At 41.3% G+C, this 25,205-nt stretch overlaps 1 protein-coding gene across 6 annotated transcripts in view; it reads right to left on the bottom strand.

Annotated features, from left to right (window-relative positions):
* The window catches only part of ST3GAL3 (ST3 beta-galactoside alpha-2,3-sialyltransferase 3), a 239,927-nt gene that overhangs the window by 157,485 nt on the left and 57,237 nt on the right, over nucleotides 1-25,205 (bottom strand). For 5 of the 6 annotated variants that reach the window (XM_075181687.1, XM_075181688.1, XM_075181689.1 and 2 more), the window contains exon 2: nucleotides 17,504-17,648. In XM_075181687.1, the coding sequence (XP_075037788.1) occupies nucleotides 17,504-17,624 (121 nt within the window). In that variant the 5' untranslated portion in view covers nucleotides 17,625-17,648. Of the gene's footprint in view, nucleotides 1-17,503; nucleotides 17,649-25,205 lie in introns of those variants that run through there. The other variant, XM_075181693.1, reaches the window with a different exon arrangement.

The following is a 25,205-nucleotide window of genomic DNA, read 5'->3' on the forward strand; positions in this document are numbered from 1 at the left end:
CAAAACCACATTAGACATTTTACAAGGGTTATAAAATCCCATTGTCAAGTGCAACTACAAAAAAATGTTCTTCTCACGTTGAGTATATGTTATACAAGAATACAAGTTATAATTTACATCTTAGTACTGTAAACTATAATACTCTGGTTCCCCATAAAACTCTACAGGAACAAGTCATGGCCGATCTGCTCCCCCTGGTGGCCAGAGAGGAAACAACAGTGCAAAGTACCAATTTCCAATAAGTGTGAAGGAAGCATTTACACCGACCAATTACACCCCAGGCTCATGAGGATATACAGCACAGAATCATAGTGGATAGCATTGCTCTTCAAATCACTGGGGTCATAAGCAGGTGCAGGCTGGGCTGGGGGTCAGGGGGGGGGGTCAACTGCCCCCCTGGGCGGGTCCCGTAGTGGGCTACATTGGGCTGGATCACTGGGCCGCCTGCTTTTTTTCCCCTTTAAAATCTTTTTTTTTCTGAATTTTTCAGCCATGTTTTCTTATCATCAGGCCCAGTTGTTTATTTTCCCTGCACAGGGATAGGACACAAAGTTGTTCTCTGGCTACAACTGCATGCAGTGAAAAGAGTCATAGATCTGTGTCATATCCTCTGTCTGTAAATAAGAACCGCTCTGCCCAGTGATATAAATAAATGGATAAGAAGCACAGAGGGAAGATAAAAAGACAAACAGGGTATTTGTAATTTCAGTTTCAAAATTGCAGGTACAAGGCAGCGTGTTAAAGTCATCTGACGGTGGAGAACCACTTTCATTTAGCATAGGTTTCACAGCCAACAAGACATTTAAATTTAAATTTGGACAGTGGTTATGAAACACGCATGTTACGTGGTAGCAGAACTTGTAATGTAGACGTGCAGAATGCAACATGCAACATGTATGTTATGTGTGTTTTTAATGACTGACCTGGCCTCTGCCGTAATACTGACGTATCTTCCATGTAAATGAGAAAAGCAGAATAGCCGTCAGCCGGCTGGTCAGACTCCCTGATGCAGAACATGCACCAACAGTCATCACCTACACCCAGATAGAAATGTTGTTGGATAAACTAATATTCCCCCCCATCAGTTCACTAGGAATCACTGAGGCACGAGGCACAGAGTGGTACCTAGTGAATCGATAGGCTGCTTTCAGGTAGACTTAAATGTAGGGATCTGTGGCAATATAGACAATGGCAAGTAAAATCTACCAGTCTATAGGCATCGAGGGGAAGGAAGCGAAGCTGGGAGCCGCAGTATGATGGAGGTTTTGCATTAGACCTATTAGTTCAGTTTCTCCATCTGCAATAACAATGTCATTATCTGGCACTGTGTGTAATATATCAGGTTTAAGTGCAGCTTAGTCCAAGCAAATTTATGACATTTAATATTTGTTGTCAGGTAGCCCATGAACGGCCTGGTTTAGGGTCCCGGGTCACGCAGTACTGGTGGTCCAGGAGACGTCTCCCCCTGGTCCTCACACCTGCTCATAAAAAGAGGATTATTAAACCCAAATTAATCTTTCTCCTCCATAAAACATGAAGTTTGGAATATACGCACTTACATGGTAAAAAAATGTTCTCAATTAATTGTGCAGCCTTCAATGCGATCCAGATGCCGGAGAGATGGATCATATAGAGGAGAAAACATGGACAACGCTCCCAACTTGGTTGTGAAACACACGCGCAATTATACTAGAAGCCGTGTGCTAATCTGTCACATCGCACTAAACCTGACTGTCAGCAGAAACGTTACAGAAAGCAAAACAACATATGAGGCACAGCAAAGCCTGGAGCGTGCGTAAGGAACAAGACATAGGGGCATATTTAATAAATCACGGTAGTGCACTATCGTCCCGATGTGCCCTCCGCAAATTTATTAAAGGTGCATCGCAGCAGATATCATGGATATCTGCTGCTTTGCACTCATCGTTTTTGCGAGCAGTCACCATTCAACAGTATGGTGACTGCTCCTGGCCGCAATCTAACAAGTCCTGAAAAAATGTTTTTTTCGGGAACTTGTCATGTTAATGTACGCCAGCTGTCAAAATTGAAAAAATTCAATGCTGTCAGCTCTGCTCCGAAGAGCAGAGCTGGACAGCGCATGTGTGGAGGGATCACATGATCTTTCCCTGTCACTCACCGTTCGCTCTCTGCAACGATAGTTGGAGAGACAGAGCGGGGATCTTTGCGCAATTGAAGGAAGAAAAGGAACGAAGATGACCAGTAGGAGATCCGGAGACACCACGTCCCGAAGAGGGGGGTAAGTGTGATTTTTTTTTATCACAGAAACAGCAGTTTTTCGGAACTGCTGTTTCTGTGATCCATTTTTCATAATTTTGAGAAATACATCAATCCTTATCCATGCGATAAGGATTGATAAGTATTTCTCGTTTTTCCCGATAAATGATAAATGTGCCCCAAAATCTGAAGGGAATAATTTAAAAACAATAGTCAGAAACAGAGAAGATTTAATGATCCGCGAGGTCCGGTAGGAACCCAGCACAGTTTGTTTCTGTGCATAGTTACCGCAATTACCGTACAGAAAACAGCGCTCATTTTTGCTCACACCTCTATGAATAAAAATTAGCTAAAATTATTACGGTAAACATCCACGGGAGACACATGGTCCGTGGTTCCTACGTGACCTCGCGGCTAAGTGAATCTCCCCCTAAGTGTCATTTACTGACCATAAAATGTGCTGGTTGGTATTAACTTGAAACTGCCCCAAGTAAATGAGGTTACACCTAATTTTGCAGATTGTGGGTGTACAGGAATACATGCATGGGGGACATTGCTCCTAAAATCCTGCTTGTTCCAGTCTCATTTAGGTTTTAGATTAATCATGAGGGAAAATCTGTTCTGTTTTGTCTGATTTCTGTGCATAGAAAAACAAACTTACTGACGTAAAACTACTCTGCATTACTGGTACCTCCTGAGGAGTCAGAGGGAGAAACAACTGTGTAGGAAATTGTGTAGAAGTCATCGTACCTGTGTGTAGGAAATTGTGTAGAAGTCACCGTACCTGTGTGTATGAAAATTGTGTAGAAGTCACCGTACCTGTGTGTATGAAAATTGTGTAAAAGTCATCGTACCTGTGTGTAGGACATTGTGTAGAAGTCATCGTACCTGTGTGTAGGACATTGTGTAGAAGTCATCGTACCTGTGTGTAGGATATTGTGTAGAAGTCATCGTACCTGTGTGTAGCACATTGTGTAGAAGTTATCGTACCTGTGTGTAGGACATTGTGTAGAAGTTAACGTACCTGTGTGTAGGACATTGTGTAGAAGTCATCGTACCTGTGTGTAGGATATTGTGTAGAAGTCATCATACCTGTGTGTTTTTCATAGTGTAGAAGTCATCGTACCTGTGTGTAGCACATAATGTAGAAGTCATCGTACCTGTGTGTAGCACATAGTGTAGAAGTCATCGTACCTGTGTGTAGCACATTGTGTAGTTTTAGGTGTGATGAAAATGTTAATTTTAGTGAAGTAAAATCATCAGTGTGTTTTCATCAATTTAATTTCCTGTCTGGCGCTTCTTAATTAGTGATGGAGCTCAGATGACGCATTACAGGGAAACAATGGATGTGACTAATAATGTGATATAAGCACGAAAGTCTTTGTCAATGCTCATCGGAGACACGATTTAGTGCATTCAGTAAACTGAGCAAAGCTCAGAGATATATTCTAGTTACTGCACTGTCAGGAGATAAATGTTTTATTCAAAGTTGCTACAAAGATGAAATAGATCCATATCGGTAATAAATAAAATCCACGACTCTGTATCAAGATACTAAGCGCGGTCACAATTTGCAAAGATCTACTATATAAAAGCCTAGTGGCGTGTGTCTGTGTGTGGAAAAAAAAACAAGCTGCAGCGCCACCTGCTGGGCGAAGTTATACACTGACCTACTAAATTCTTAGTGTGTGTGGGAAAAAAAACTCAGGGCTGAAATTTGTTGCAACGCCACCTGCTGGGCGGAGTTATACACTGACCTACTAAATTCTTAGTGTGTGGAAAAAAAACTCAGAAAGGGCTGAAATTTGGTATACTAAGATGTTTTTAATTTGTTAATTTAATTTGTTAATTGTTAAAAGTGTTTATAAAGATTTAAAAAATATATATATTTCTTGAAGGAGAAGTGACAGTTGGGAGTGGTTGGTGTTTGCCGGGGGTGACAGAGCGAGAGGAGTGTGATACTCAGGACCGCTGAGAGAGATCCCTGTGTCTGGATAGACATCTGGATAGATGTGGCGATAAAAATGAAGGATGAGGTGGAGACATGTGGACAAAACCACGTTAAAAAAGGACGCTTGCGTCGGGAAGTAACGCTCTTCCCCTGAGGAGGCCTGGGCTATGGCCCGAAATGCATGACAAGAACCTTTTTAACACCTTAAGTAGCTTGATTTGACTAGAATGCATGAGTATCATGCACGGATTAACTTGTATTATTATAAATTCTCAAACTATAACGTATTCTAAGAACGCTCTGCAACCCAACGAGCCGGGCAGCCAATACGCGTAGAGAGTCCTGGGGGTAAATGTATCAAGCTGCGATTTTGCATTTCCAGAGATTTTCTCGGGCGAGTTTAAAAATGTTGATTTATTAGCCAGCAATTTGATGTAACATTGCCGGAGATGTTTTTCTTTCAAAATCGTCATTCTCAAAATTGCTACAAATCGCGGTCCAGTGTCACTCCAGCTATACAACTCGCCAAATGTATGAAGCTGCGATTTTGCAAACTCGAGTTGGAATTCAAAATCGCCAGATACAACGCGCTCCTTTCTATAGGCGAGATTAGCAAACACATCACTGTTACACTGCAGGGTAATGTTACTATAACAAGAGGAACAATGGGAGTTTAAATAAACCAATATTTATGTTTTAGAGGGGCAAATATGTTTATTAATTAGCTTACAGGTAACAAATTATTTTACTAATTAGTTATACACATTTATGTAATATTTTTTAATCAGTCTATTATATGTGCTACGTAATTGTTATTCTATTTTAGTTAGAAAGCACCAACATATTACATATTAATGTACATTGAAGGGATCATGACACAAAAAAAAATTAATTGCAATGAAGTGGAACAGAAGGTAAAGATGGCCCTGGCCACATTTTTACAATAACAAAAGGTGCGGGGAACAGTTGATACTTAAGATAGCAGAATAACTGTTGTAGCAGCTGGAGAGTAAAGTGCCTGTGGCTGATCTTATAATCCTCTGACAAAAACAGACATTTCTATGCCATATCTCTATGCATCCACCTATCTGCAATTGTTTAATTTAGAGTTGGATGTAAATGCACCAGAATGTTGTAATTTTGTACATTTTGCAAAATGTGTTGCATTGCCCATATGCCCAAAGTGCACTATTATTTTAAGATGCGTGTAGGTAACACCTGCAGCCTCTTGCACTTCAAGAGGCAGATAAGGGGCATTCCGGTGCAAATACATTGTAGTATAGTAAGGGGCACACATGGTGATTTTGCATATAAAATCGTCTGGCTATCTATTGCAATTTACAGCAATTTTAAATCGCTGACAAAATCGCAATTAATAATTGGGACGTTCTAGTAAAACCTTTTCTGGAGAGCGGATTTAGTATTTCTGAACAGGGAACTGAGCTGGAATTTGAAGCTGTATTTCTAGCTCTGGGACGATAGTTACCGATCCCAGCACCTCGGTGACTCACTGTAACACAAACACAATGCCGGTAGTTAGGTGAATGCAGCTCAGACTCAGGTAAACCCGAGTGGAAGGTTATTATTTAAGAAATACCAGAGGATGCATCATATCAGGTAACTCCACCTGGCCGGAGGACAGGATACCCAGAGACCAGTCACTTGTATCTAATGATACAACAATACAACAAGTGCTGCGATTACATAGAACAGAAACTCCCAGATATTATTAGTCTGACATGAAAAATGTACAGTCATAAATATATACATTAAAAGCCCCAACCTGCGCCGGGATAAAGTTTTTTTCTATTTGGTATAAATGTTGTATGGATCATGAAGCAGTAAGGGAGACCTCACGAAACGCGTTGCGCAGTCGGAATGATGGCGTTTTTATAGTCTGCTTGTGGGATACAAAAGCTCCGGTATCGGAATCTTTCGTTTGATTGAAGACAGAGATTTGTTAAGAAGTTATTGCACTATCATCACTTTTGAGATTTCAGGGGAATAAACTGGTAGTATATATTGTATCTCAATGACACATTTAACACTTTGAGAAAAGCAGATTAGCCGACTATGATATAGCCTAGGTGTGAGGGGGGTCTCATTAAGGCTATTTATGCCAATCTGGAAGATAGAGGAACCTCCCTGGTCTGTGACCTACTAATGTCATTTGTACCTTATGATAACTGGAGAAGAGGCAGAGCAGGAATAAGTTGTAACTAAAGTCTCCATTTCAAAACTGAATTGAATTCTGGATATAATCTTATACTGTGTTCACACTGCCGACCCGGCAGTATCCCGGGTACATGACCCCAGGACATTGCTGGGTGACAGAGTCTCCCACCCCGGGTCTCCCTGTCAACATCACAAGAGGAGCTTTGATTGGTTCCTCTTGTGATGTTGATTCTTTTGTTTTTTTACTTTCAATAGTTTTCGGTGAGACGTTCAGACTGGCATCTACATGGGTCGGACTCTGGAATAACTCTGCAAAAGACGTGGGACTAATGCCCAGGTCATCCGACCCGGATAGATGCAGGGGCAGGGTCCCACTCAGCCTGGACCCGGGTTTTTGTGGCAGTGTGAACAGAGTATTATACAAAGTAGGGGGTGAGTGGTCTTTCCAATTTTGGACTAATGCTGCCCTTTTGGTCGTTGCTACATTTCTGCACCCGTTATGTTAATGAAACTCTCTCTTATTTTTGCACGAACCTCTAAGCAGAGGTCATTACCTACAACATCACGCAGTTGCAGAATGACTATGGAAACCTGGGGTTAACTCAATCGGCCTCTATATTTAGAGGGTTATTTCCTACACTGAGAAGATTTCTGTGTCATTGAGGGCATCACGTTCAATTATAGAGAAAAAGATTTCTCGCCTTTATAGGTTTTAAATGATTTAATTAGTACACAGAGATCGCTATGTTGCATTTATCTTGGAGATATTGGCGGTCCAGCAAGAGAAGAGAACGTTGATTTCACTGTTATTGGCTATTATTCACCTATAAGGATTCCTCTATCACCTAATAAGGGGAGGTGCCTGGAATTAGTGCATTTCACAATTGCTAATTGTTCCGGCTTCCACACAACAAGGTGCCGGGACGGAGGAGAGAAATATCTTATTAGGTATTACCCACGTACAGAACTGGGTTCATTTTCATGGAGAAACATTTTAACCGAATTCCAGTGTGTTGGGGGAGCAGGGAGGGGGGGAGGGGGGGGGGGGACGGGCATTTTATTGTTGTTGCATTTTTAAAAGCCAACCTTCCAAAATTATATGTTTGTGTAGATGGGGCCTAAGTTGAAAGTAAATTAATTCCATAAATGCCGATTCTCCTAATGCAGTTACATTTGTTTTTATGACATCCAGTGCGCCGATCCCAGATGTATCCGTCTCCGTGGGTTGCTGGGAAAACCGGTTCTACTAAATCAGATGCAGCTGTTATAGTGGAAACGATGTTCATCCCAAAAATCATTGTCCTTTATTTCTATAGCATCAACATGTTCCCCAGCGCTGTACAAACGCCCGAACCTCCTGATCCTTGGCCGCTTCCTATGAACACCCGACGCCGTCTCTCTGAACCGTAGATGGACTGCGGCCAACCTGGATCGAGTTGCTGCGAACCTGCCCAGACTTCCCCATTACTCAGCGCGGCCTCGTGTGTGAGCCCCTCAAACGCCACTATCCCAGGACCCATCCTCTGCTGCAGTAAACAGGCCACAAGCCCACGAGACACCAGAGAACGGGATGAGCTATTTCCATCCGAGCTTTGCTCCGAGGATGATGAAAGACGCTCCGATGCTTTGATTTTAATGACAGGGGAAAAAAATGATGCAGAAAATAAATAAAGCAGGAAAATAAATTCCACAGCGTATAACGAGCAGCAGATGTCAGAATCAATTACATTAGACACGACAACAGCAGAAGGGAAAAGCAATTGTGATGGTCCAACAACAATGACTCCGTCTGTTACACATCAAACGTATGTAGGAAACATATTATTATAGACTAAGGATCTCTCCCCATCTATAGAATAGGAAAACTCTGCAGAATTAGGTCTCGCTGTAACGTATCTCCCCAGGGTGGGGCAGCCGAAGTCTGGTAAAGTCAGCCCCCAGTTGGGTTTATAACGGTGCTCAGGTCATATTTATGTAATTTTATCCAGGTGTCCCAGATACAATTACTAATCTCATAATTAGAATTTTTTTTACTAATTAATATTCTTTATAAAGAGGCAATAGATGCTGCGCTGAACATTAATGGGACCATATTAGAAATCATTTCCATATACATCACTTATGATGATCGCTTTAAAGAGTGTGAGCTCTGTGGTACAGAGCTAAATCTGAATTTCGTCTGCAAACACGTGATCCTGGAGCCTGTAGGCGGATATTCGTTTACTGAGACAGTATAAATTGAGTAGATAATTAAAGTCTGTCTTGTCGAAGTCAGCAAATTGGATAAAGTCATTTCAATTAAAATCGAGCAAACTTGGTTGTCTTTGTCTGAAAAGATGCGTAGAGCACGCTACGGCGTGGAAGGGCGTGCCCAGCCGCAACAACAGCATTTACGCTTTTACATACATTCGCACAAACACGCACATTTGTAAAATTATACACATTAATCGTAGTTGCAACACATAGTTATTTATGTCGAAATATAGTAGTGTTTATGTGTAATATTATAAGTTATATGCATATTAGTGATACATATGGTTCAGGTTAAAAGAAATGTGTCATGTCTAATATCATAGTAATCCCCTTTACATCAGCAGCTGTTCGGTGCATTCGGCGAAGAGATCGCACATTGCATACTCTAGTTATTGATGTTAGGGAATAAACCTTTGATATGATATTAACTGTCAAATGCTAATGGACTGATTGTAATTGGAGTTTGGCGGGAAGAACAGAGCAGTTTGGCGGGAAGAACAGAGTTCATCCCCTGGAGAGACCCCCACCTTTGGATTCCTTAGATTGAATTAGCCTATGATGTGTAACCCCCTGGACCCTCCTGATGCCTGGACCAATAGAAACGAGCTATACCACCTGCATTGTTTCACTGTATCTCTGTTTGCATATAAGCCGTAGCTCTCATGTAGTGTTCAGTCACCTTGACCACAGACTTCAGGACTGAATGACTGTTCACTGGATCCAGAGCGCCTGCAATAAGTAACGGCTGTAATTATTATTATTTCGCTTGAATTATTCTGCTACTTTTTGAGAATAAATATTTGTGCGTTGGAAATCGAGATTCGACAATCGTTATTGGATAGCGACAAAACTCTCATAACAGTCTTATTCCGAGGTAAGAGGGGATCTGATCCTAAATTGCAGCATGTTGTATATTTCATGTAATTGCACATTGCACACTGACAGGACAGTCCGGAGGAGAGATATATAACCATGAATACAAATGACGTTTCTAAAGCCAACCTATCATTACTTTAATATTCACACTTTATCCCTCCTCTGCTCCATGCTAAATTTCCTTAGGTATTATTTAAATAATAGCATCATGTGACAGTAAACACATGTGATCATTCAGAGCCAATGTGCTGAGAGCTGGCAGTCTGATGATGTCACAGGATGTGTATCAGGTGCACACTGAGCCAGGGCTGCTCCCACTCTCATTAATATTCATGAAAACTGATACATTCTAGCACAGTGTAACCTCTGCTTCTATATCTGTGTCATGTGACCGCAATACTCTAACTGAAATGGAGATCATTAGTGATGTCACTTTATAGAGCAATAAATCGCGGATTTTGCATGAGACTCATGACTTAAAGTGGTCCTGTCAATGGATAGTGAGGTACGATGAAGGCCAAAATAGTTTATTATAATAGGAGGCACTTCTTTCCAAGCAGCTGAACTTATTCCTTGCATTTTATAATCTGTAAAGAGCGTTAGTCTGTTAGTCGTTCCTATTAATAACATTAATTATATAGTATGATGGGGGCAAGAATGGATATTTGGATTATAACACAATTTTGTAAAATGGAGCAACAGAGAAGAACTGATTCATGTGTTTTCCTACACGCTGTTCTGATGTTAATGATGAGGGACCACCAGAGAAGACCACTTGGCTGTAACATCGGTCATGGCAGTAAATCCCGCATCTGCTGAACATCTTTCTGCAAAGTGATCAATCATCAGTCTGCAGTAAATCGTTTGCTGAGTTAATGGACTCAGGAAGATCAATACATGTACATGACACCCAACCAAAATGATAGAGACTAAAATGGAGAAGACTATGGATCCTATTTAACAAAGGTCTAACGCAGATTAGCGCAGTCCCCATAATTCTCAATGGGGACTGCGGTCCGGAGCAATTTATCAATCTCCGAAAAGCTGATGGTCGCACATGTACAGTGCAGAAGTGAGGTCATAACCTACAAGTAAATTGATGCCGATAACTTACTATAGACTCTTCATCGGAGCCTCTCTCCTGGCTGAACAATCTTAGTAAATAGTTGTGTTAAATTATTTCTTATCACTGCTATAACAAATGATGATTAACCTACAGAAAATGCAAAAAGGTCATAAACAGCCTTATATATCGTAATATTTAAAGATACAACATTAATATATTGCAGCAGATGGACAGTATGACTCTATGTAAGAGATACATTCACGCCAGGCCTGTCCCGTCCTCTAATCTATCTACATTAAGTTACATAGATTGGAGACTCGTAATGGAAACATTTCCTCATGTGGTTTCACTTTTGCTCCGTGCAAATATTGTAAACACCAGTCTTACTGCAACACTTGTACAATGCTTCTGAGGAAATGGTCAGGAGGCCATGAAACGCGTTATGTGGATGTGTAATACTAATTCCTGCTTTCTACATATTGTCAATCACGGAACCAATCATGTTGTATTGATTAACCGCAGCATGTACATCTACTAATTAGGAAGGAAGCTGGGGTCATCCACCCGTTCTCGCAGGAAGCTAATGTTATATTGGGAAGTCGGTCCCTACCCGCAAGATGTGGGTATTATCTCCGTTAAATTTAGGCAGCTATTATAATCATTCAGAACTGGATACACATGAATCATGTCACCGATGTAGTTATCTATATGGAAGAACTTTGTGTTCTGACAGTGACCATTGTATCTTTCATATTGTTACATTCATTTGTTGGTAAAATCTAACTTATAGATACTTTGTATACATAATATAAATGTCTCTGGCCTGAGGTGTTATATTTATAAGTGTATTTATTGTTGCAGTGTTTGGATATTTTGAAATTCTTACTAATAGATTGTTTCTATGTAAAGAAAAGCAAGCCATTATATAATGTTTTGTTTTTTAAATATATCTTTTTTTAAATTATTTTTAAATGGATTATTAGACTAATCCTTTAATATTAGTCTTTTTTTGTTATGATTGGTGATATTAAAGTAAAGCGCTGTGAATTTTTATTTTCAGATACTTTGTGTGTGTTTGATCTCTCTATATCTATTGTGACATTAATTACATTCATACATATAGTTTATAATCTGTTTGGCATCCAGGCTGGGACAATCTATCATGTTTCTCTTACAGTAAAGTCAGTGATAATATCAGGACACCTCATCTAATGCCAATGCGATGTAGAAGTACAAGACAATAGTGCCATCTAGTGGTGCTCTTCAAGTATGCAGAAGCATTATTTTGTCAGTATTCCTAATGTTCTATCCAAGTATTATTTTGCATCCATTCACCCCCAAATTCAGACCAGGAACAAAAAGATACAGTGTTTACATAAGAGAAATTAAACACAAAAAAAGGAAAAACCTTTGCACTAAAACATCATATAAGCGTCAGGTATTCAAGTGTTTGAAAATCATAAATCAAAATAAAAGTCTTTTACTTGTTTCAGTGATTAACGAGGAGGTTTAGCCAGTCCATAAGAATGAGATCTACAGGATGAGCTTTAAGCCAATGCTTTACCCTCTGGTTATATAACGCAGGACATAGGACAGTATTATAATTCGCTTTACTAGACGTTGCCTAGTTTACGGAAAACATGTTTATTAGAGGTTCCCTGTTAAAACTAAAACTTAGCTATTTTTCTTAACTGATATGTTTGATAACTGATAGTATTACCAATCAATGAAATAAGGCTGCATTAATGCAGTCCTCTGCTGAGTCAGCTAAATTAATGAGCAGTTAAAGTCACTGTAGAAAATTCATATTTATCACAATTTGGGTATTACAGAGTTGAATAATACCCATGAAATAACTGGAATGTTTATACAGATACACCCTACTATGTCACTCTTCTACAGCAGGCTGCCATATTGGGAGGGAGGAGCTTCTCTAACTGAGCAGACAGAGTGTGACTGGCATCTTGTTAGACTTGATTTACAAAAATGTGGATTGGAGACTCATAAACAGGGGCGGGACCAGTGATGTCACAATGACTCAGTGACTGCAGCCTTGCACCTGTATCAGATCCTATCAGGACACAGTCCTAAATATGGGAGGAGCTTCAGCTGTCTGTAGTGGAGGGGGAGGGGCAATGCATCACATTATAAGAGAGGGGCAGTGGAATGTTGGGGTATTGCTGAACAGTGTATGTTACATTTGTGGCTGCCCTCGATTTGTAGACTCCAGGACCTTTTTAAAGGTGTTTTTGGTCAGCAGATTATATTGGCCTATGGGACATATTCGAAGAAAGAATATTATAAATATATATATATTCAAATTGTATTTTAAAAGAAATATGAAACAGATCTTGTCCTAAGGACTATCCTTGTTTTCACTCTCATATTCTACAATGTTAAATTGCTATTTTTCCATTACATCCATTTTTTTCTTAGGTTAATCAATAAAAAGTAGGTAAATATAAATGAAGTCCTAGGACCAGATTTACTAAAGGGCGGTTTGGTAACACCGCTGGTTTTCTGCGATTTTTCCAGTGGTTTTTAAAACCGCCGAATTTACTAAAGCCCAAACCGACATTAAAAGTCAATATTGACATTTTTAAAAACCACCACTTTACAAATCACCATAATGATTTTAACGATGACGATCATACAAACAGCCGGATTTACTAAGCTGGGTTTTCAAAACCGCCACAAAACCACCATCCAAACGGCCAAAATGAAAGAGGTGGTTGTAAGAGGCGACATTGCCCAAACTGCGTGCTGCTATTCACAACATAGGAGGGAGCAACATTTACATATAAATTATGGGAGCAATCTTTATTTATTGATTAAGGGGCAAAATGAATTTACTCATGAGGGATTTTTTTTAAGGGGACACTATTATTATATTATGGGGGAAATGTGAATATATAATAATATTAACTGATTGTTAATAGTGGATATAATTATTTATGTTGCACAATTTGGCATTACACAGTGCCTGAATAATATAATAATTCAATAATTTTGTCCCCTTAATATAATGAAAATAAAAATTTGCCCCATAAGTCCATTTTAAAATAATTTTGCCCCTTAATCTATAAATAATGAATGTACAAATAATTTAAATGTCAATGTTTCCTTCTCTTATGTCATGAATGACAAAATAGTTCAAACAGCCTGTATCACGCCATTCAGAAGCCGGTAATAAAACTGTCCTGTCTTTTGGATGGTGGTTTTGATGGCGGTTTTAACCAAACGGCCACTGATTTAGCTTTTTCAATCCGCCACCCATCATCATTCATTTTAAATCGCAGCCTCAAACCGCCCTATAGTAAATGCGGCGGTTTGGACCACTAAACTGGCGGTGATGTGCGGCAGTTTAAAACTGCCACCAAGTTCGATTCTTAGTAGATCTAGCCCCGAGTAATTTAGGGAAATAATTTATAGTTGAAATTGATAAAGGGGGTAAGTGGTGAGCTGGGCTAGAAGAGACATTCACACTTTTTCCACCATTTACATTTTCAGGTGTATCCAAAAACTCGGTCATCTTCAAGGACTGGGAGGTGAGCTAGTACCTTGAAACGCGTTAGGTACCAATGTGTACATCCAAAAAATAGTTTGCAGTGTGTAAACAAAACTCAGTCTTTTTTCCATCTTACATAAAGATTTTTCTTTTCTTTTTTCTTCTACCAAGGATAGAGTGTTAATATATAGGAATCGCTCCAACAAAGACCTTTATAAGACTATTTTCAGATTCCTCCACTTTAATATTCCTTATGGGTCCATTTATACTGAATCTCCTCAGTGGTCATTATAGAATAATTTTGTTGTCTTAGTAAAGTGTCCTAAATAGTGTGATAAAACACAGTGCACTGTATTAGACTCTATTGCAGTGTCCCCTACCCCGATCTATTCATATCACGGAATAATCCATAAAATTATAGTGTGAGATCTTTCTTACTTGGCATTATACCAGCCCAGCTAAGTGTGTGTAACAATGTAACCCTGAAATAAGGGAGATCCAACACATCATTTTAAAAGCCCTCATCTTATTGCTTCACTTATTATAAACAAGACTGCAGTTTGCAGATTGTACCACTAGATGGCCCCATAATACATACATACATTAGGAAGACTAATTTATTAGTAAAAAGATCCAATATATAAGATCACACTTAATTTCTATGAGTGCATGAAAGGCCTTCTATGCAGCACAATGTGTGGAACCCTAAATATATTTTTCCCCCTCCCTCACCCCTCCACATCTCTTTTACCCCTCATCTCTCTTGCCCCCTCTATCCTCCCCTCTCTCGCAGAAGCAATTCTGCCCTGTATGGACCAATGCAGGACGCTTCTCAAGATTTGTGATCCAATTCAGAATCAACTTGGAAGACATTACCCCGCCCCCCATTTAAATTATGTACAACTTCCCTTCCTTCCCCTCTTAGTGGACTGTCAGGAGTTGATAACGGGTGGGACGATTGATACTAATATGCCACTGCTAAGATTGCAATTTGTCACATTTGGGATTGTGGTAATGCACATAATGGTCTGTACATCATTATATAATAATGTTGTGTTGGATTTTACACAACCCCTTACTTTCTATAAATTCATAGAGTAGCATTTTCTCATTGTGCCAGCCTCTGTTACTTCCCCATAACCTTTTGTTCTAACTAGTGTCCACTTCCTACCCAGAAGCCTTGTAAGCACACACCAGAAGCCGTAACAAAGTCCTTTCTTAATCCATACCCCCTTAGCAGTCTGATAATCACATTGATCTGCCCATTTCAAACATTTTATTTAAACTCTACATAACAAGTAATTAGATGCTGATGAAGAACATTTCCATTCTTATAAAGAAAGTATGTGAACGGTACCTCTGAGCATTTAAGAATTTCAAAGTGCAATTTTTTAAAATTGTCTGTTAATCTACAGAATGAAGTTTAGAATTCAGCAATATTTATTTGCAAATGCAAAGACAAGTTTAAAAGAAAGTTTACATTGCCCAGGAATCTGTGTCCAGTAGGCTGGAATGATGACTAGTTATTGCTCAGGATAACAAAGTACATTGGAAGTGTTATTCCATCTAGTGTGGGTCTCCATTTTCAACTTGTAATGACAATTTCGTCATTGTCTGTTATATGTTTCGGACCGGGCTGTGTCCTGTGTGGGACAGGTCATAGCGAGAGCAAAATCATTGCACACTGGAAGCACAGTACGCTGGGGAGACGGGGGAGGATGTCAGAAGACCTCAGAGGTTATTGTCTTGTTCAGTGGCAAGAGTTCCAGGAAATGGTGGATACATTTTATATCTACCGGCTTGTGTATAAATAATACTTATTATTAGTAGGTACATAAACAGCCTATATATATATATATAAAGTTTGTGTCAATTATAGAGATAATAATTGGAAGACAATTCCATTGATCCTTCTGAATCAGTGATGGAACTACCACTTTAACATAATTCAGGCATTCGGACATCCGTATTCAGAAGTGTCTCTTGTTGAATACGGGTCTAGGTCCACTCTGCTCTAACAGACAATACACTGAAGGATACGTCCAATAAATGTGGAATATAAAGTCACAAAAGAATGCACAGAAAAAAAAATAATTATATATAATTATATATTTTTATTATATAAAAATATAAATATTGTCACCTGTTAATAATATAGTCATTAATGACAAAACTTTTCATTCCCCCCTCTTCAATATTCAAGGACAAGAGACGAACTTCTTGACTGCTCGGTCCCCCTACATCACCAGATACCCATCACATAGAATGACACACGGTCCAAATCCCACAACCACCAACCACTGTCTGTGCTTAGAAAACACAACAAGCACCCAAGTGACATACAGAAGCCCCACGTGCAGGCAGAGGGGGAGATGCAGCCACTGCACAAGCTCTCCTAACACGCTACTATTAACCTAAACATCCTCATCTTACAGCGTCTACACTCCAGCTGAGGATTCTGGGACATAGTCTGTGGGGTGCTCTGGACAAAGGCATTGACAGTCACCTTATTTTTACATGTAATACAGAAGTACAAACCCACACATTGCTCCCCCACAATATTGCCAAGCTTTCAGTGTTTGTGTAGCAATGAGGAGTCATGGGTGTAATGATATCTGTGTGGCCACTAGTGTGGGACAAAATGAAAGATATGGAAATTTCATTGGAGCCCCGAAGAGAGGAGGGAAGGAGGCCCAATGAGAGGAAGGAAGGAGGCCCAAAGAGAAGAGGGAAGGAGACCCAGAGGGAGGAGGGAAAGAGGCCCAGACAGAAGAGGGAAGGAGCTCCAGACAGAGAAGGGAAGGAGGCCTGGAGGGAGAAGGGAAGGAGACACAGAGAGAGAAGGGAAGGAGGCCCAGAGAGGGGAGGGAAGGAGGCCCAGAGAGAGGAGGGAAGGAGGCCCAGAGAAAGGAGGGAAGGAGGCCCAGAGGGAAGAGGGAAGGAGGCCCAGAGGGAAGAGGGAAGGAGACCTGGAGGGAAAGAGGCAGAGATAGAGGAGGGCAAAAAGGCCCAGAGAGAGGAAGGTAGGAGGCCCAGAGAGAAGAGGGAAGGAGGCCCGGAGGGAAGAAAGCCAAGAGAGAGGAGGGACGGAGGACCAGAGAGAAAGGAAGGGGAGAGACCAAGTGAGAGAGGAGGGAAGGAGACCCAGTGAGGAGGGGGTGGGGGGAAGTGAGAAAGAAGGGGAGAAGACCCGGTGAGAGGGAGGGAAGGGGCCCAGTGAGAGAGGGGGGGGGGGGGGAGACTCGGTGAGAGAGGGGGAAGGTGGCCCTGTGAGTGTGGGGGGGGACCTGGTGAGAGAAGGGGGGAGACCCAGTGAGAGAGGGGGGAGAAGACCTGGTGAGGGGAGAGGCTTTTGTTACTCACTAAGAGACAGCCGAAGCTCAAGGGAATATTAAACAGCAATGATGCAGGAAAAAGAGGAAAAGAATAAGAGACTTACGTGAATCCTCCCAGCGCAGAAGGTGGAGCTTCCAGGCAGAATAATAAAGAAAGCCCAGCACCAAGAAGAGGCAGAGGGCCAGCAGCAAGTTCCTCATGAACACCAAAACTCCCATCTTCATAGCATTCCTGCCCTCCTACATGACCTGTGGGATGGAGAGACAGAGGGTGAGTGGGCTACAATCACCTCGTTATAACATACACAGCACTTTTCTTTCTGAATCTGCAATTTGCAAATATGTAAGGACAAGCTAAAATAATTTATGAAAGTCTGAAATGCCCGATATCTGTGGGAATTCACCCGCTTCTCAATGAGCAGTGCATAGATTTGTGGGACAAGAACATTGCAGTCTCTTGTAGGAGGAGCCGGGCGGATGGACAGCGGTACGCTATGAATACAGGCGCCTAGCTATGCACCAATGTGCAAAAACATTTTGTTTAGAGAGTTGAAATAGAGATTCATGGGGTAGAGAAGGTGCGTCTAAAAAATAACTTTTATTTTACACCTTTTTGGCAATGGCGGGAACCAGAAATCGTCCTATTTCTTCAATGTGACGACCTGTGCGGATTCCTGTTGCACTTCATACAGGAAAGATGTCTATAATATACAAAATAAAGAGATCTAAGCGCTGTTAGTAACCCCAATATGTGAATAAAATAAATAAATTATAATACTTATATTTTCAATGTTATCCTGCAACTCTTCTTGTTTCCTCCTTACTTCCAAAGTATTAATCAATATGTGAAGTTAAAAATATAAATAACATAGCGCGATTCCATTATAATTTCAGGTCATCCATGCGCGACCCCGAAACCTTTATAGTGATATTCATAAAGCAAGAAAATGTCCAAACAAATCCAGTGATAATTCTAGATTCTCTTTTCAAACTTCCAATCGCTCCGAGCGATGGGGCCTATTTTCCCGGAGCTGCAACATTTACTATCATACTCTTCTTGTTAATGAATAAAATACACAGTAAAAAACGAATACATTTTTTGTTACTTAATTTAATTTAATTAATACACTCACATATATAAAAAACAATAATAAAACTTCTAAATGACTGTGAACAATGGTGGACTGCTAACTAATGAATGATGGAAATGAGCATATAGGAATCATGTACCATAACGATCAGATCCCACCCGAATCACAGCCGAAGTTGATCCACGGTGATAAAGCGATCTTGCTAACACAGTTCTACACACTAACACGAGTCTTTCTCAAAGTGTAAGTGGAGGGACCACACACAGTGAGTCTTTTATACTTCCTCTGATAAATCAATCATGGAAGGGGAACAAGATACATAGTAACCTCTGATGGAACATAAACTAACTGTTGAAGAAAACAAAATATCAACAGGCATGAATCACATAAAAACAGTGTATAAAAACATGTAAAAACTATAAATGGAGAACCTTAAAGACCCTTTATATAAAAAAATAAGATTTTTGTACTTACGTTAAATCTCTTTCTCTGATTCCATCTGGGGGACACTGCTACCATGGGGGTTGTATGAGGGCACATTAAGTTGGCACTTAAATAGTTAACAACTAAGTTTGCTGCTGACTCCTCCCCTCTGCAACCCCACAGACCTCAGTAATACTAAAGTCCCAAAAAAAGGGGCTCAACAACACAACTAATTGTAGAACAGCAAAATGGAGGGAACGCAGTGTCTCCCAGATGGAATCGGAGAAAGAGATTTAACGTAAGTACAAAAATCTTCTTTTCTCCTCCATCCACTCTGGAGGACATTGCTACCATGAGTACCTTCTAAAGTAGCCCCTAAGGGAGGGAATTCTCTGGTCTACTAGCTCGCAAAACACTGCGGCCAAAATTGGGGTCCGCAGACGCAAAGATGTTAAACTGCCAAAACCTCGTAACGGTATGAACTGAGGACCAGGTCGCCACCCTACCCAGCTGCTCTGCATATACTCCATGGTGAGCAGCCCAGGAAGCCCCCACCGCACAAGTAGAGTGCACCGTAAGAACCTGAGGCACAGGTAGATTTCTACACATAAGTAAGCTTAATCATAGATCTGATCCGACGAGCAATGGCCTGCTTGGTGGACGGCCAACCTCTCCTATGAAATTCGTAAAGAACAAAAAGAGAGTCAGTCCTGCAACCAGCAGAAGTCCTGTCCACATAAACCCGTAAAACCCGGACCACGTCCAGACTAACAGAGGAAGAAGGCCCAGAAGGAGCAATCCTTTCTCTAAAGGCCGGAACCACTATCTCATGATTTAAATAAAAACCAGGAACCACCCTAGGCAAGACAGTAGGTACAGTCTTATGAACCGTCCTATTCTCATGGAACACCAGATAAGGACCCCTACAGGACAAGGCTCCAAGCTCCGACACATGTTGGTAGATGCAATGGCCAGCAAAAACACCACCTTCCACGTCAAGAAACGCAGATCAGTCGACTCCACGGGTTCGAATGGAGGCCGCTGAAGAACCTCAATAACGAAGTTCAAATCCCCCGGGGCCAACGGAGAAACGTTGGGAAACTGAACATGAATAACCCCTTGAAGGAAAGTACAAACGTCAGGGAGGAAAGCCAACTGGCGCTGAAAGAAAATAGACCGAAACCTTCAAAGAACTAAGTCTTAGTCCCATCTCTAACCCATCCTGAAAAAAGACCAGAAAACGGCTAATCTGAAAAAGGTAGGGTTATGACACTTCTTCCCTACAGTACATAGATCCTCCACACCTTGTGATAGATCTTAGCTGATACCGGCTTCCGAGCCATTATGAGGGTCTGCACTACCCTGGAAGAGAACCTCCTCGACCGTCAGAGGTTGGCTTCAACAGCCACGCCATTAAAGCCAGCCGAGGCAAGTGTGGATGGTGTAAATGGTTCTTGACTGAAAAGCCCAGCCTGACCCTTCCACTAGCAGAAAGATGTTGGCGAATCAGAGCCAACCGAGCCAATTCGGTGCCACCAGAATGATCGGAAAACTTTCCAACAGGACTCGTCTTAGGACCCAAAGAATCATCAGAATTGGTGGAAAGTGATATCCTAAACAGGACTCCAACCTCATGGACATTACCTCCACAGCCAGAGAAACTCTGGTTCTAGCGCAGAATCTTGGAACCTAGTGATCCAGATCTGGCAGGCCCATTTCCAAACTAACTCCTGAAACACCGGAGAATGCAGTTCCCATTCTCCCGGAAGGATTGCATGCCTGCTGAGATAATCCGTTTCTAGTTGTTCACTCAGGGAATAAACACTGCCGAAATTGCTGGAACAAATTTCTCCACCCACGAGAAGACCTGTTCCACTACCTGCATAGCTTCTGCACTTCTTGTTCCTCCTTAGCAATTTACATATGCCACTGCAGTGACATTGAAGGATTGGAGGTGGACTGTTTTTTCTTGAAGGAGAGACTGAGCTCCCTGGAGGGCTAACAGCATGGCTCTTAGCTCGAGAACATCTATGGGCCAAAGCGCCGTCCTGTCTTTCCAAATACCCTGGAGACGAAGCTGGAGAACAACAGCTCCCCAGCCCTTCAGACTGGCATCTGTGGTCGCCAGAATCCAAGACCACAGGACAAAAGATCGGCCCATCATCAGAAGCTCTTGAACTAGCCACCATTTCAGAGGTTGACAATCTCCCTGGAGAGTCTGATTCGTTGGGTCACCAGATGAAAAAGGGGGACATGACCAATGTCTTTGTAGATTCCACTGGAACATGCGAGAGTTGAAACAACCGTATGGGATGGTTTCGAACATCAACCTTAGAATCCCCATGCCCAAGCACATGGAAGGACCAGGGTGACTCAGGATTAACCGTACAGAGAGTTGTAGGGATCTGTAGAGAAGGTTCTGGAAAAAGAACTTCTGAAAAGTGGTGTTCATTGTTAATCCTAGAAACCTCATCCTCTGTGAGGGCATCAATTGGGATCTGGAATAATTAATTATCCAACCGTGTTGCTCCAGAATTCGAATAGACAGGGTCAGATGCTAATAGAGAAAAGGACCTGATAAGTCTTTGAGGAGAAAATAGTCCAAATGCGGAATAATATTCTCTCACAGGGCACGTAAACGTTCTGCCATTACCATCATAATCTTTGTGAAAACTCTCTGGGCTCTGGAAAGCCAAAGGGGAAAGCCCTGAATTGATAATGGGAGCTTCCTACTGCAAGAACAAAGGACTGATCCCATCCAAAACTTGTCTACTCGTAGATGTTGTTTTAGCCCCTTGAGGTTTAAAAATGATCTGTCCTGTTTTGGGGACCAAGAACAGGTTTGAATGAAGCCCCCAGTGTTTCTCCACTCTGGACATGATCCCCAAGTTCCGAAAATATCCAAATACACCACCCACTGATATTTTAATAATTGTAGGTGACCCCCTACCTCCGCAGTCGCGAGGAGAGTAAGGTCCCGTCATGCGGATTAGTATTTCATTTTTAATTTTTTATTATTAATATTTTTATTATTTTTAATTTTTTCATTTTAAGATCTTGGGATTCGGACATCTTCTAGAGTAAGCATCTCCACCCGTTTGCAACTGTCCTCGAATTGCAAGGAGACTACCTCTATTGGCGGGCTGAACTTAATAGTCTGTGTACGCAAGAAAGGATTTCCAAAAAGACCCAAAACACGTAGTTTGTGATTTAGGGGCATTCACCGGCAGTAAAGTACCTTTACCTGCGGTTGCTTCGCTAATCATAGTACTCAGATAGAGAGCAGCCTGTCAGTCACACACAGTATATACTGCTGATAGAGAGCAGCCTGTCAGTCACACACAGTTTATACTGCTGATAGAGAGCAGCCTGTCAGTCACACACAGTATATACTGCTGATAGAGAGCAGCCTGTCAGTCACACACAGTTTATACTGCTGATAGAGAGCAGCCTGTCAGTCACACACAGTTTATACTGCTGATAGAGAGCAGCCTGTCAGTCACACACAGTATATACTGCTGATAGAGAGCAGCCTGTCAGTCACACACAGTATATACTGCTGATAGAGAGCAGCCTGTCAGTCACACACAGTTTATACTGCTGATAGAGAGCAGCCTGTCAGTCACACACAGTATATACTGCTGATAGAGAGCAGCCTGTCAGTCACACACAGTTTATACTGCTGATAGAGAGCAGCCTGTCAGTCACACACAGTTTATACTGCTGATAGAGAGCAGCCTGTCAGTCACACACAGTATATACTGCTGATAGAGAGCAGCTTTACAATTGGGGACAAACATAATAAACTAATAAACAAACTGGGTAAAACAGACAAAGAGGTGAGAAGGCCGCTGCTCGCAAGCTTACAATCTGTGGGACAATGGGAGATTGACACATGAGGTTAAGTCTACATTTTGCATTTTGGCCCAGCCAGACTGCAAAGGTAAAAGTGACTCATAAGCTAAATGAACCCGTCACACAACAATGTTGGTCAGGGGCTAGTTGTCTTGTGTGAAATTGTGTAACAGGCTAAAGGTAGCGAGGTTAAGAGGGTGGCTGAGGAATATTATAAGCTTGTCTGAAGAGGTGGGTTTTCAGAGAACACTTGAAAGTTTGTAGACCAGAGGAGAGTCTTACTGTGCGAGGGAGAGAATTCCATAGAGTGGGTGCAGCCCGAAAAAAGTCCTGTAACCGGGAATGGGAGGATGTAATGCGGGTGCATGAGAGAAGCAGATCTTGTGTAGAACGGAGTTGCTGAGTTGGGAGATATTTTGAGACAAGAGAGGAGATGTATGTTGGTGCAGCTTTGCTGATGGCCTTGTAGGTTAGTAAAAGTATTTTATATTGGATTCGGTAGAAGACAGGCAGCCAGTGTAGAGACTGACAGAGTGATTCAACAGAGGAATAACGATTTGCAAGGAAAATCAGTCTCGCCGCAGCACGCAAAATAGATTGTAGGGGTTTGAGTCTGTTTTTGGGAAGACCAGTAAGGAGGGAATTGCAATAGTCAATGCGGGAGATGATGAGTGCATGAATTAAGGTTTTTGCAGTGTCTTGTGTGTAGGATCCTCTGAGGTAACCTCTGGCTGTATTTTCCCGCCTTTAGAGTGTACAAATCAGCGGGGGGGGGGGGGGGTCTCCTTTACTCTCCCAGCACTATTTTCTTTTTTTTTCTTTTTAATATATATACCCCCTATGGGGCACTGAGCTGACACAAGGAGGAGATGTGAGTAGAAGCAGCAGCAGCAGAACTCTCTGAGGGGCCTCTGAAGTCTGAATATCTTCCGTTCCGGAGCGTACCACTGACAGGGGGAGAATCTCTCACTCACTCCCCGCTGTCTGATGGTTCAAACGCCCAGAGGAAGCCTCTATCAGCTCAGGCTGCCACACTGCGCTGTGCTCCTGTATCAATGCCCATTCAGAATCCTTCCTAGGGCTCTATGAGATCCACGTCCCCCCTCCGCCTCAGCGGGGGACTTGGTATCTCCCAGTATGCCCGGTCCTCGGACGGAGTGCGGCGCTCTCTGCCTGTGGCAGCGCCGGACCCGTCGGGACAGTGCAGTGACAGCCGCATAGCGCTGTCACCGCTCCTGATCAATAAACACCACACTGAGCTTTGTGGTCTTTTTATAAATATTCTTCTTCTTTTTTAAAGGAAAACGGAGCATTGCTCCATTTGAAATCTGTGAGGAAAAAAATGTTAAACACATCCATCCTCACCTACACTCATACCAATAATCTAAGAAAAATAATAAAATCTAAACCTAAGCAGCAAGTACTGCAGAGCAGTACTAAACGCAGCCCAACTCCTTGGGCACTTAAACAAAACTGAGGTCTGTGGGGTTGCAGAGGGGAGGAGTCAGCAGCAAACTTAGTTGTTAACTATTTAAGTGCCAACTCCATGCACCCTCATACAACCATGGTAGCAGTGTACCCCAGAGTGGATGAAGGAGGAAAAGGCTTTAATCATCACTGAGAAACCACTTCAATTCGAAATCTTGATTTAGACCTCCAGGTGACAGAGTTTTGTGTGGAAACATAAATGAAGGCTGATATAGGTCATTATTACTTTAAAAGATCTTCATTTTTAATGCAGAAATACATACTCTCACACAACAAGGAAAAATAAAAAATGTATTTGTTTTTTATTGTATGAGTATTTTATTCATTAAAAAGAAGAGTATGATAGTAAATATTTTTTACATCACATGTTGATTAATACTTTGGACGTAAGGAGAAAACAAAAAAAGAAAAGTCACCAGAGAACAGAGAAAATATAAGTATTATAATTTATTTACTTTATTCACCCATTGTGGTTACTAACTGCACTTAGATCATCTTTATTTTGTATATTGACTGTATCATCTTTGAAATTGTTGTGTGATTTCCAAAATGAGTTTTGGGCGCTGTGAGAATTTATACACTGATTTTAGGAACAATTTGTAGGTGAACTTCACCCACTGTTATAAAAACCTTCAAAACCCCACACAGAAGTGACACATGTAATAAGGACACAATATACCCTAACTTCCCGAAATGCACTTTTCTAGTTCCCAGTTTCTATTACAAAGTAACCAATAGTAAACTTTTCACAACAGATTTAATATAAGGGGTTAAAGATGACTGATGTTACAAAAGTACCATATAAAGTTGTAGAGATTGTAATATCAAATATCTCAGCTGACATCAGAGGTCACACAAGTTTCATTTTGGTGAATGAGAAATAACAAAGTAACCCGCACTTAATATAAATAAATAACTAAATACAAATGTTGCACATACAGGAAAATCC

Source organism: Mixophyes fleayi, chromosome 8 (assembly GCF_038048845.1).
Source record: "Mixophyes fleayi isolate aMixFle1 chromosome 8, aMixFle1.hap1, whole genome shotgun sequence".
Lineage (NCBI taxonomy): Eukaryota > Metazoa > Chordata > Amphibia > Anura > Limnodynastidae > Mixophyes > Mixophyes fleayi.